The sequence below is a fragment of the Engraulis encrasicolus genome, chromosome 22 (genome assembly GCF_034702125.1).
Source record: "Engraulis encrasicolus isolate BLACKSEA-1 chromosome 22, IST_EnEncr_1.0, whole genome shotgun sequence".
In the NCBI taxonomy this organism is placed as follows: Eukaryota; Metazoa; Chordata; class Actinopteri; order Clupeiformes; family Engraulidae; genus Engraulis; species Engraulis encrasicolus.
This window is the reverse complement of record NC_085878.1, coordinates 30,912,964-30,926,122: the sequence shown is the minus strand read 5'-3', so window position 1 is coordinate 30,926,122 and position 13,159 is coordinate 30,912,964. Positions and strand designations below refer to the sequence as shown.

Genomic DNA, 13,159 nt, shown 5'->3' with positions numbered 1-13,159 from the left:
TATATAGGGCCTTTCAAGGAACCAAAGGTCGCTTTACATTTGGGGGGGGGGGGGTGAAGAGGCAGGGGGAAGAGTCAGTGTAGTTAAAGTTAAAGAGTAGTGCCCACCTGAGGTGAGGAGCCATCAAAGCCCTGCTGGTGGATGACCTTCTGGATGTCCTTCAGCAGATCTGTGTAGGCCTCACCCATAGCACTGTAGCAGATAAGATAAGAAAGGGGAACAGGTCAAGGCAATGCTGGCATAATAGTGAACAGGAGGTGTGAGCAAATGAAAAACATTTGTTCCTCAGGTGCTGAAAATTTGAAGAAAAAAAAAAGACACAGACAATTTCACTGTTTTCTTTAAAGTTTTTTCAAGTTGTCTGATGAGTGACCCATGGGCCATCTCCAAATGTACCTGCCAGCATGAAGTCCAGTTGGAGTGCTTCCTGGAACTGTCTAGTTTTTTAAGATGGTGCTCTTTGGTGACAGGCTTGAACAGAACTGCCAGCAGTTCTATATCAGGTGCTGGACTCAAGATGACCAAGATAGACATAAATGAAAGCCTCTACGGTGAGAGATCGTCTGTGGTCATTTATTTTTTATCACCACTGATATGTGACACTCTGGGCGGTGCAATGGCATTCTTTAGGCCATTGTAGCATAGAAAAATCCCACAAAATTGTTATTACGTCATAAACTTTTAATCAACATTATCACATTACATTAATCAATGACCAAACCAAATACTTTGGAAAATATCCAAAATGAAGTTGTGCATGTACAACCACAGCAAAAACCCTTGGGAAACGCATCTACGGGCCCAAACGTGGCGCATACGGTAGGGCACCCATTTACTACGCAGCCGACCCAGTTTCGATTCCGGCCCGGGCCCTTTGCTTTGCCGATCCCTCCCCATCTCTCTCTCCCCACTTGCTTCCTGTCTATCCTCCACTGTCCTGTCATGAACAAAACAAAGACTTGAAAAGCCCTAAAAAGATATGCAAAAAAAGGAAACGCATCCATGCATTGCTTTCGGATCTGATTAGAGGTTCCTATGGCTAGAGCTAATACAACACACCGATGAGAATGATGAGGGAGGCAAGGTAGTAATAACAATGCTGTTGTTTTCCCGTGTCCACTTGAGCAGATTAAATGTTGAATCAAAACGCCTTAATTAATGAAAGCTCTGGCGTCCTTCGTCAGCTCCCCCCTGCCCTCCTCCTCCACCTGGGCGACTGCCTCAGGTGCCGCTGTGCCGACTTGCTGATGCCAGGCCCAAGACGGGTCTTTTTAACGGGCCGATGGTTTCAATCGGGGTGACGCGGCAGTTTTGTGATCTGCTGCTTATCACTCAGGGGTAAGTCCAAAATTTCCATTCTCCTGTACAACTTCTTTCCAAGGATTTGGAATTGGATAGCCCTGATTATGTGGCCTAGCAGCAGCTAAACGTCAGGGGATAGTAGTGTGGATTCCCATAAATAGTAGGGAATACTAGCTTTGACAGAGAGTACTACTTGTTTGCATGAAGTCAATGAATATGTTGGAGTCACCAAATCTAGCCACCTGTGTCTTTGTGGGGTACAGTACTCGTCATTCAAACAATGCACGCAATCCACCCACAGCTCTCTGGACAGATATCCTCTAGTGATTTTTTTGGGCCTTTTGCTTTTATTCAGATAAGACAATATAAGGGCAAATACGAATCAAGTGGAGAGAAGGAGATGGGGTAGGGTTGGGAAATGACCCAGGCAGGCCGTATTTGAACCTGGACCTAAATTAGAACAACTAACCAACCAACTAACTAGCCATTTTGACCCATTAGTCAGTGTGCGTTTGGCTAGAAAGACTCATATCTGCTAGCCATTTTGGCCAAGGCCATTCTTGAACCTGGGTCGTCGAGGGCAATGGTTGGAGCCCGGGGTCAAGTGCGTTAGCACGCTGTGCCACGACATCCCCAACTACTGTATTTTCTTCTTTTTTTAAGATTGTTTTTGTCGTTGTATGCCTTCATTTTGAGAGGATAGTCGAGGGGGCAAGACATGAGTGGGGAGAGAGAGATGGGGAAGGCTCGGCAAAGGACCCAGGCCGGAATCGAACCCAGGTCTCCGGTGTAGCAGCCCAGTGCCCTACTGGTAGGTCCCCAACTACTGTATCCTCATATAGTCACCTCACACAGTTAGGAGTCTACTACGGTACGTTTGCACGGTTTCTTTACCCGTCAACTTAATCCTTGATAGGTAACTTGCCACCTCGGGGCAAGCGGGTGATTTGCTGTTCCCTGTTTCGACAGAGCGGAGCGTAACACTATCCCTCCTTCTCCTCCTTCACTCCTCCTCCTCTCCTCCTCCTCCTCCACTCCTCCTCCTCCACTCCTCCTCCTCCTCCTTCACTCCTCCTCCTCCTCCTCTCCTCCTCCAACTGGTCTTTCCAGTTCGCATGAGCGCTGCATGGTAATGACCACATCCCCATTGTGGCGCCCAGCAAGTCACAAAGATATGCATCAATTACCGGCCAATTGAGCATTCTAGTTGGAGGCTTACAAAAACATACCCACCACCACACCACGGCCCAGTGATCGGTCGCAAGGCCCTTTCAACAAACACAAACACACACACGCGCATGCATGTACAGTATGTGCGCAAACACACACACACACACACACACACACATGCACACACACACACACACACACACACACACACACACACACACACACACACACACACACACACACACACACACACACACACACACACACACACACACACACACACACACACACACACACACACCAACAAAAGGGGGGTGGGGTGGAGGATGGTGGCAAACAGCTTCTCGCCTTGCAGGATACAATAGCCCACTGCACCATTGACCTCACTGAAAACTCTGAGGTGATATTTTCCCCCTTCGAAGAAGTAAAAGAAACAACATACTTCCCTTTTCTGCTCCTCAAAACAACAAGTGGGCATGCAGGGTTGGTAAGAGGAAACAAGGGGGATGGGAGAGGCCGTTTTGGGGGAGTGGGGGAGTGCAGGCGGACGGGAGAGGGTATATGGGCTATGGGCTTGAGGACAAAAGGTGCCTGTGGATGAGATGGAGATGGTGAAGGGGGGTGGGGGGGTGGATGTGTGTGAAGGTGATGGAGGTGGTGGAGCAGGAGGAGGAGCAGGAGATGGATGTGGAGGTACAGTAGATGAGATGGTGGTGGAGGTGGCTGAGGTGGAGTTGGGGTGTTGATGTGGTTGTGTGTCTGTAGGTGGTGGAGGTGGTGGAGCAGGAGGTAGATGCGGGTGAGGTGGAGATGGTGATGGAGGTAGCTGGGCTGGAGTGGGGGTGTGTATGTGTGTGGAGGTGATGGAGGAGGTGGAGCGGGGGGAGGATGTGGATGAGATGGCGATGGAGGTGGCTGGGGTGGAGTGGGGGTGTTGAAGTGTGTGTCTGGAGGTGATGGAGGAGGTGGTGGAGGAGGTGGAGCAGGAGGTGGCAGCCCTTGTGCCATTGTGTGCACACGAGGCCCTCTGAAAGCCCACGGGGGCCGTGCTCGATTAAAGGTGCTGTCCGCCGAGGATAATGGCTAGCACGCGCGAGAGCTAATTAAGATGGCACCCGGGGTAGCGTCGGGGACAGGGGCATTCACGTACACCCACCCCCCACCACCACCACCCTCTCCTCCCACCCTCCCACCACTCTTTAAAACAACAGGCTCCGTCATCACCTGGAGAGCAATTTGTGGCAATTACTCAGCCCAGGAAGAAAAAGAAAGACAAAAAAAAACGAAGCGACTTAACAGGCCGGAAAGCAACATGGGGCTTTTTTTTGTCAGTGTGATGAGAACGAAGGGGCAATGATTCGCAACCTCCCTCACAACAAGCCCCTCTCGGTCCATCCGAGTGGAGAGACGCCCGGGGACTTTGGGCTCCAAAGGGTGAAAATGACTGTAATTACGCAGATAAACACATTTTAACTCCATTTCATAAAACTATGGGATTCCAAGTGGATATTGTCTCTTTTTCCCCCTTTGCTTTTCGCAAATTGGGCTAATCGCCCTTCCTGACATCTGCCGTTGTGACCTGATGCGATGGTGGTGTGTGTTCGCTTGTGCGCGTGTGTGTGTGCGCGTGTGTGTCTGCATGCATGTGGGGATGCGTGCATGCGTGCGTGCGTGCGTGTTTGTGAGTGTGTGTCTGTGTGTGTGTGTGTGTGTGGGGGGGGGGGTATTGTTGAGGGTTGGTATGGTACATGTATTTGATGTGATGTGGTGGGGGGTGTTTGCAACAAAATCCAGCAGCAAGCCAAATCTGACCAACCCCGAAGAGGCATCCATCACCAGCTGCTGACAGTGGAAAGAGTGTCATTATCTCTCCCCTCCCCTCCCCAGCGAGGCCCCGGAAGCAGGGCCAGGTTAATGCACAGGCTAGATATGGCTGCAGCCTAGGGCCCTCCCACCTGCCAGGGGGCCCCTGATTGCCCAAAAGTGAAAAATTGCAGAATTGTGACAAGATGCAACACTGAATAAAGCATCCATCGTGTTGAGTACAGTTGGTAGACATGTTATCCTGAATATCTAGCTCGTATTAAGTCCACCAGTGTGCAGTGATTCTTCCTTTTTTCCCATGGTGAATAACAGTGTTAGGAAGTAAGAGACTATTTATAGAGACTAAATAGAGAGGCCACTGCACACTGGTGGACTTAATTTTGCTGCTTTTTTTATTTGGGAACAATGCGTTTCGCTTGCGTTTCTTCAGGTTCACTTTCACTGTTATTCACCACGTTGTTTTGAAACGGTATTTCTATTTTTATTTTTTATTTTAATTGTTGGAAATAAACAAACTTACTTGTTGAACTGAAGACTGAGCTGCTTTCAACTTCCTTGTTTGTGTGCATAGCTTGCATTGTACATGTGAACAGGGCTCTAAATTAACTTTTTCCACCACCAGCCAATTTGGCTAGTGGACATTTTTTCTTACCAGCCAAACAGAAGTTCAACTAGCCATTTTTTTAATCTCGCCAAAATAAACTATGCATTAGGCTAGTTATTTTTTTTCTAATTAAATGGTCATTTTGTCCAACTGTTTCCACAACACAGATACACTATAGGCCTGCATAGGCTACTATATAGTAGCATAGGCTACTGCATAGGCTACTATATGCCTACATAATAAGCATATTATAGGCTATATATTTTTTCGTTATTTTTTAACTTCTGCTTTATTTTTTACTTTCATTACTTAGGCCTAATTAATTTGATTAGTTTTTGTTCAATTCCTCTGAAAACAGCTGAATCACATCACACAAGCCACTCACATAACAGACCTTTAACATACAGTAACCAAGCACACAGCCAAACACTACAAAACCTCACATACGCACACCCCAAGGAAGGAGAAGAGATGAGAGGAAAAGGAGAGGAGAGAGGAGGAGCTCTTCTCTACCATGCGCAACAAAATGACAAGAAGCCTAGTTTAATTAAAAGTAAATAATATCTCTGGAATCTTCGCTTCCTTTGTTACTTCCACAGGTTCGTCGTTGGTTGCTTTTTTTCTTTCCGATGGCGTGGGCTTTCCAACTTAGTTGCGCCAGGACTCTGAACATTTCAGAAGACAACTGAACTGACAGCTACGGTCACACTACTCTGACAGTCGGCTCTCCTCCTCTGCCCTGATCGCTATTTCGTTCCACAACCACTCATTTTTAACGTCACTATTTAGCCTACAATTACTACTAGCATTCACCAACACACAGAACCTTGCTCTAACCCCCGCCACATTCTCATCACTCGCACAAAACATAGTCTACAAAACAGAAGTAGGGCTATGCATAGAACTAATCTGCGTAAGTCCTGTTATTGAAACGGTCAGGGCCTCGCTGCTTCAAAAATGCAGCCTGTTACAGCAAGGTTCATATAGTAATAATAGCAGTAGTGAGTTAAAAAGGTTGTAGCGAAAGCGACGAGAGCATAGGAGGAGAGCTGCCTGTCAGAATAGTGTGAGCGCAGCTTAGCTGACAGAAGGCTGGTCGTCTGAAATGTTTTCAATCCTGGCGCGCGCAACAGCATGGAGTTGACGCTCGATGCAATGGAAAGCCCACGGTGGGAGGCTACGTCGTGACGCTAGTGCCCATGGGTAATGTAGGAAATCTCGCCGTATAACGTTCGTCAGAGCAGCGGTTTACCGTTCATAAGTTACTGTACTCGGGCGCTACTAGCCAAATTGGCGGGTAGGTATTTTTTTCTACTAGCCAAAATGATTTTTCACCCGTGTTTGGCGTGTTAGCGTGTGTTAATTTAGAGCCCTGCATGTGAATACTGACAACAATAAAAAAAGCCATTCAATTCTATTCTGTGTGCACGGCAAACAACTAAGAAGAGCCACATCAAACGGACCATGCTGTTTGAGTAGGACGGCCAAACCTCAAGAAGACTCACCGTTTCGTAAGACACCACCACAGCCTGCCGCCACCCTAACATCAACTGTGTGGCCACTTTACTGGCTGACTAAACATCGTAAAGCTCAAACACAAACCCCATTCCACTGATACCTGGAGCCATTTACAAGGGAGATACGTCACACGCCGACGACGTAAATACCGCAATGGCAACAATGACGTTTGTTGACGTTAGTTCTGTAGCACAGAAGAAGCGTTAAACACCAGTCCTTGCTACTGCAGTGTTGACTCACCACCACACGCATGGATGAAGAGGTAAAATCAGAGGTGTGTAAACTATGGTGATCATACGGGTGACTGGTGCAAGACGAGATGTTTTGAAAATTCCCAAATAGTGATTGATTGGAGCGTTGATTTGACAGTGTGGAGAGCGGATTCTGCGATAATTGGCACCGATTCACCGGTTCTTTGTCCTTGCATTTATCCCACATGACCAGAGATAACTAAACTAAACTAAACTATTGAACTGTTATTATAGTGTGGATAACTATTATCTACTTCAGTAACTGTCTTCTGTGTTTTGTGTGGCAGTTAATTTTTTTTTTTAAATTCCCACACACCTCAGCTGGCAGGTGCGTCTGAGATGGCCCATGGGTCATTTCGCACTTTGTCTTTAATACACAACGTTTCATCATAAAGGCCTAGGACCGAAACATTACGTATTGAAGAAAAACAGCGAAATAGTCAGTGTGCTAATTGTCTTTTGAATGGCAGTACCTTGTGGAGGGGGAGTCTTCTGAAGGCTGCTCGGCGAGGTAGAACGTGTGGCACTTGGAGGACGGCCTCATGTCTGGGCTCATCGTCTTGGAAACGTCGTAGTAGTGACCGAAGCGTGACGAGGACGCCAGAGCAGTCTGAGGAAGGTGGTTATTACGCATCAGTTTTACACAGAACATGGAACAGAATGACTTTACTATATAAATAATTAGAGCTGGGTTGAAAAAAACGATTAATCGATCTTAAATCGATTCACACATTAAGTAAGGGTTAACGTTCGGCGAGAAGGTCGCTACCGTGGAATAGCAGCACGACAGAGAGAATCTTTAGACCCCGACGCGGAGCGGAGGGGTCTTGTTCTCTCTGAAGTGCTGCTATTCCACAAAGCGACCGACTCGCCGAAAGTTAACCCGCTTATTATATGGATATACTTAAATGATTCACACATGGCGGGGACATTTCTTTAGGCCTATTTAATGTTAAGGTTGTTGCTGCGCAAAACAAAACAGTGCCGTTGTGGAACACCGCTAGGTAGCCAGGACAACAGGTGTTGTCTATCACAGCAGCTGATTAGAGTCTTGTTGAAAAGTCGCTTTAGCAGTGAAAAGTCTTGTTGCCATTGACAGCGGTCTGTTATAGACCAACCCGTCCGTTATCGAAAAATAACAGACGTGCGAACGTTGGGGAGCCCCGTTGAAATGAATGGAGCATTCGACCGATGACGTCACACCATATAATAACTTCCAATAATCGATTCGTCCGTCCCAAGATCAAGATTTTTAATAATTATTCTTTATTGTTATTATTATTATCATCACAATTAATTTCCCCCACGGTTAACCTTTTCATAAGTCTTCCAGCCATCAGTAACAACCAAATATTTGTAAGATTTGCTATTTACAGTAATATCAATATAGTACTAGATGTAATATATTGCTTCTCTAGTCATGAAATGAAGGAAACAGCTCAAATAGCCTAAGTTTTTAACAACATGAACTCCCGGATTGAATCGAAATCGGATCGAATCGGAAATCAGATTGAAATCAGATCGAATCGGATTGAATTGTAGCAAATCGAAAAAAAATGATTCTCGAAACTTGAAAATTGGAATTGAAGCGATTCTTGAAATTTGAATCGAAACCCAGCTCTATAAATAATGCAACATTAAAACATAGAATTACAAAAATTTAAAGCACCACTATAGCTTTTACCACCTACAGGTTGAACAAAGAATGTGAGCGAGAGTTCTCTGAACTTACTTAGCTTAACACGTGTGTGACAAAGCTAATTCAGCAGTGTCCTTCAAGTTGACGAACCACTGGAATGATTTTGGAAACATTATTTCTGTAAGGTCACTGTAACATGTTTTCATTTATGGTAGTTATGCACAGTATGTGTATGGGGAATTTACCTGCTAAGGGAAAAATGTCACTTTTACTGCTATCTTACAATGAATAATTCAGTGGGTGTAATTAGCATTTGTTTACCCTCCATTGAAAAGTGCCTATACTAATGCGACTTTAAAACGTTCTTAACGATTCCTCAAGGAGGGTGAGCACTTGTGGCACTGAAAAGCCACACTGTCGCCGAGACAGGCAGATGTTTTTGCTGCCGTGCTGAAAAGGGCAGAAAAAAACTTTTTCTAGAGGTGGGGGGGGGTGTTCTAATGAGGCGGCGCGTTCCATTGTGGACCATGTCACTAATCTACTCTTGATCGGGATCAGTGAGACCCTGAAAGACCAACCCCCACCCCCGCAACCCCCCACACACCCCACCTAACCCCACGCGGCATCCTCTAGCCTCAGCGGATAAACTGATGAGCGGGGCTCATCCTCGCTTTGGGGGTCGGCCAGGGCGCGCCCCTTAACACTTTCAGCATGGGCCCCGACTAGCTGAACTTTGATCTGATGTCTTCATTGAGGAGGAGATTGGGCCCGAGTGGGCAGGATGAGGGGAGTGAAGGGAAAGGGGGTGAAGGAGGTGAAGGAGGTGAAGGAGGGGAGGTGGCCTGATGGGGTCTGATTTTGGATGCAAATCCTCCCTAGGGTTGATCTGGGCTTTGTTAAGCTAACTGTTGATGTTTCGGGGGGTTGAGGCATTGTACATATGTGTATCTGTATGGTTTGGTGATAAAAGCAGAGTAGGCCTTCATGGGAGAGGGCAGAAAGACATGAAAAAACACAGAGGGGAAAAAAACTGTGTGATATCACTATAGAGCGAATGAAAAAGCAGAGTCTAAGAGTGAGAAATTGAGACCGAGATAGTGGACGAGTGGAAGAGAGAAAGACATAGAACTAGGAAACTGAAAGAACACAGAGTACTGAAATCTCAGGGGACTGACTGGTGTGTCGTCCTAATCCCCATAGCGATATGGATTACTGGGGGGTGTGGGGTGGGGTGGGGTGGTGTGGGGATGGTGGGCTTTATTTTCTCCGCCGGAAGACATAGTGTGGCGCGGCTACAGCCATGAGGCGCCATGCGGGCCTTTAGAGGGGCTCGAATAGGCCCATGACTCTGGGTCAGGCTCCTGGTAAATGGGGGCTCAGTGTACCCCCAAAACCCCCTCTGCTTGCCTGCATCCCCCCAAAAACCGCCCAAATCACCCACCACCATCACACCCCCCCCCCCCCCCCCCTTCTAAACCCTGCCAACCCCAGGCCTAAAGCTGCACCTTGGACCAGCTAAGCGTGAGTAATCTGGGTGGCCATTGAAAAAAGACAAGCAAAGCCCCCATTCACAGCTCTCTCTCTCTCTCTCAGGCGAAGAGAGGTTGATGTGTTTATTACTAGAGACAAATCCCTTCACAGTGGAACGAGAGAGAGAGAGAGTGGGAGAGAGAGAGAGAGAGAGAGAGAGAGACAGAGAGAGAGAGAGAAAGAGAGAAAGAGAAAGAGAGAGAGACCTTAATAGACCACAAGATGACACAGGCAGCCTCTTAGTGGACGTTATTGCATCTATTTTAGGGAATCGGTATCGGTCCCGATACTTGATCAGTATACTCAGACCCGTACTCGTCAAACACTTGCCGATACCAGGCACTGACACTGCTATTACATGAAACAATGCAACATCTTGTCACATTCTGTTAACTTGAAAGCAGCATGGGAAAAAAAGTGCCGCCTCACACATTTACTAACATTTAAATTCTACATGGAAATGGACAATAAAACAAATATCGCTGGTGGAAAAAAAAAGGCTTTGCATTAACTTTTATTGTGTTTTGGGGGTAAAAGTATCGGTATCGAAACACAGTATCAGCAAGGACAGAAATGTATGAACTCGTACTCGTGTATCACCAATCTATTTATTTAGAAAATGGGATGCTGACTGAGGAAAAGTTAAGCCAGAGAGACTGGACAAGTTAGTATTATATATTGTAAGTTATAAGAACATTATACTCTTAGAATCTCTGGTTTACCTGCACTTTGGGAAGGTTCTGGTACCGCCAGGCGATTTTCATGTCGTCTGCACTATCTGAGTCCGATGACGGAGCCGGTTCCTGGATCGGTTGGGGGCTTGTGACATCATCAAGGATTGGGGCAGGTAGCTCCTGTTGAAAGCACACGAAGTGATTGAAATGTTTAAATTTAAGTGTAAACTTGCCTGTCCATACAAAGCCGTTCCAAAGCCATTCCAACCACTCTCCCAATCAATGCAAGCTGTTTTGGCTTGAGTTGGTTTTTTTTTCCCCTGCGGTTTTGTTTGAGTCAGGTCTCATATCATATATTCATACTGCATATTTTCAGAGATATTTTGTTACTTATGATTCCGTATGTGTACGTTTTTACATTTTAGTTCATTTGAAAAATACATTTCGACAAATTTACATAATGACAACAAAAAGAACCCTGTGAAAACATTATAAAAAAAAGCGAAATTAAACTTGAGATGAAAATGCAATTACCAGAGCCGAAGCTTCAGAACGCTGTCAAAACATCTAGATCTTTACATTCAATTATAATCATAATCATAACCATTATCATTAAAAAAAGAGAGGCAGTAACGCTTTACACAGGGAAAATCCATAAAGCAGGTGTAATTATTGTTTTGCTCGCGAGCGAAATGCCATTCCCGGCTCCCTGAAGGCGCAGGTGAAACACAAATCAATTAAGCCGCCTCCGTGCGTACTGTCTCTGTTACAAATGAGAATGGGGAAATCTGCACGTGGCACCAGAGCGCTAACAAAGCTGTCAGCGACAGGGAAAGCACACGGCGGCGGTGGTGAGGGGGGTAAAATGGGAGAGGGGGGTTAATATAGAAAAAAAAACACACACACAACTCAATGATGAAAAATATGAGAAAGGCCAGGCAGCAAGACATACGCGCGCACACACACACACACACACACGCACACACGCGTGCGCACACACGCACACACACAAATACCCCCCCAGAGAACGTTCACCAAACCAGGGCGATAACACAAAAACAAGCGACTTGACTCCCAAATAACACCTTTCAAATTAGCAAGGGGGCCTGTTACTCTTTTTTCTCTCTCTTTTCTTTTCTCGTTTTTTTTCTTCTTCTCGTCTTTGGCGGCTGGCAGCGGGGCCCTCATTAACCTCTGTGTGACAGGGGGCCAATCACGCGACAGGGCTGGCCGCGCGGCTGTCCGGTGCGATTAAGGTAATGCCTATTAGAGCAGAGGAGGTGAGTCCCCCGAGCTGGTCACACGCTCACCTGGAGCGGCCCCCAGGGGCCCACGCTTTATAACTGTGACTACACATGAAAGGAGAGACGGAGAGAGAGAGGGAGAGAGAGAGAGAGTCTGGAGGGAAGAGAGAGAGAGAGAGAGGGAGAGTGAGAGCGGGAGAGAAAGAGAGAGAGAGAAAGCAAGAGAGAGACTGACAGAGAGAGAGAGACTGAGAGAGAGAGAGAGAGAGAGAGAGAGAGAGAGAGAGAGAGAGAGAGAGAGAGAGAGAGAGAGAGAGAGAGAGAGAGAGAGAGCATAATGGGGTAGGAGGACTAAGGAAAGAGTTAGTAAAGAAAAAAATAGTGATAAGATCCTAATCACAAGTAATGACAAAAAACTGTGAAAAAGTGATAAACAGAATAATGATAATAGCAAAAGGAGACAAATATAAGCTGGAGGTTAAAATATACAAAAACAACATTTATTCGTGTACACAAGTCTAGATGTGTCTACACATTTAGAACAGAAGCTCTTCCTTGGGTAGGTGAGAGGAGTCAGTGACCCTGATTAGAAATATGACAAAGCAGAATAAAAGACATAGGTTTTGAGGTCCCACGGTCACACAGCACAAATAATGGGGAAGAAGCAAAGAAGACGAAAAGGGGGAGAACACTTAAAGGTTGTCTAATTGGGTGGTTGACGTTTAAGGGCGTAACGCAAAAAAAAAAAAAAGTTTTTCAAATTCCTGAAAAAAATGATGGATAAAATTTGGAAAAAAATAGAAAAAATAAAGCACTTAGTGGTCTGTGGAATTTCACCTTATTGTTGCCATTTTTGGGAAAATGTGTCTTGCATCAACACATTGCATAGGCATGTCACACCGCAGGAAAATGGAGTCACACCACAGGGAATTCACTGCATTATGGCCATTTTAATCCTTTTGTATATATGACTGACATCTGAGCTCATGCTAACTTGATAATGATATTGTGTTTAATCTTAATATGTGTTTTCATTTATAAAAAAAAAACTTTTTTCCTCCTATAAGAGCAGTCACACCACAGGACACCATAAAATGAACCTAAGCATTGCGTGACAGAAAGATTGCAATATGAAGACATATTAAGAGGTTAAGAGTCACCTTAAACTTCCACAGCACTCTCAATAACTGAGGTACTGACTGGTTAGGAGCCAGTCTTTAAGACCCTTGTAGTTGGCCTTGCAGCTGCCCATTCACAAACATTGACATACATGTCACCCCACAGGACACAATTTGTGTTACGAAATTGAACTTGTAGTTAATATTACTGTCTTGAGTTTTTTTCACATTCACATATCTTAATGTAAAGTTAATATTTATGCAATCATGCCAAATGCTTCATAC

At 45.6% G+C, this 13,159-nt stretch overlaps 1 protein-coding gene across 1 annotated transcript in view; it reads right to left on the bottom strand.

The window, feature by feature from the left end:
• The window catches only part of elp4 (elongator acetyltransferase complex subunit 4), a 119,769-nt gene that overhangs the window by 94,505 nt on the left and 12,105 nt on the right, over positions 1 to 13,159 (bottom strand). The window contains exons 4-6 of the mRNA XM_063189297.1: positions 10,561 to 10,692; positions 7,143 to 7,279; positions 108 to 192 (exon numbers count right to left, since the gene is read on the bottom strand). Of these exons, the coding sequence (XP_063045367.1) occupies positions 108 to 192; positions 7,143 to 7,279; positions 10,561 to 10,692 (354 nt within the window). The remainder of the gene's footprint in view (positions 1 to 107; positions 193 to 7,142; positions 7,280 to 10,560; positions 10,693 to 13,159) is intronic.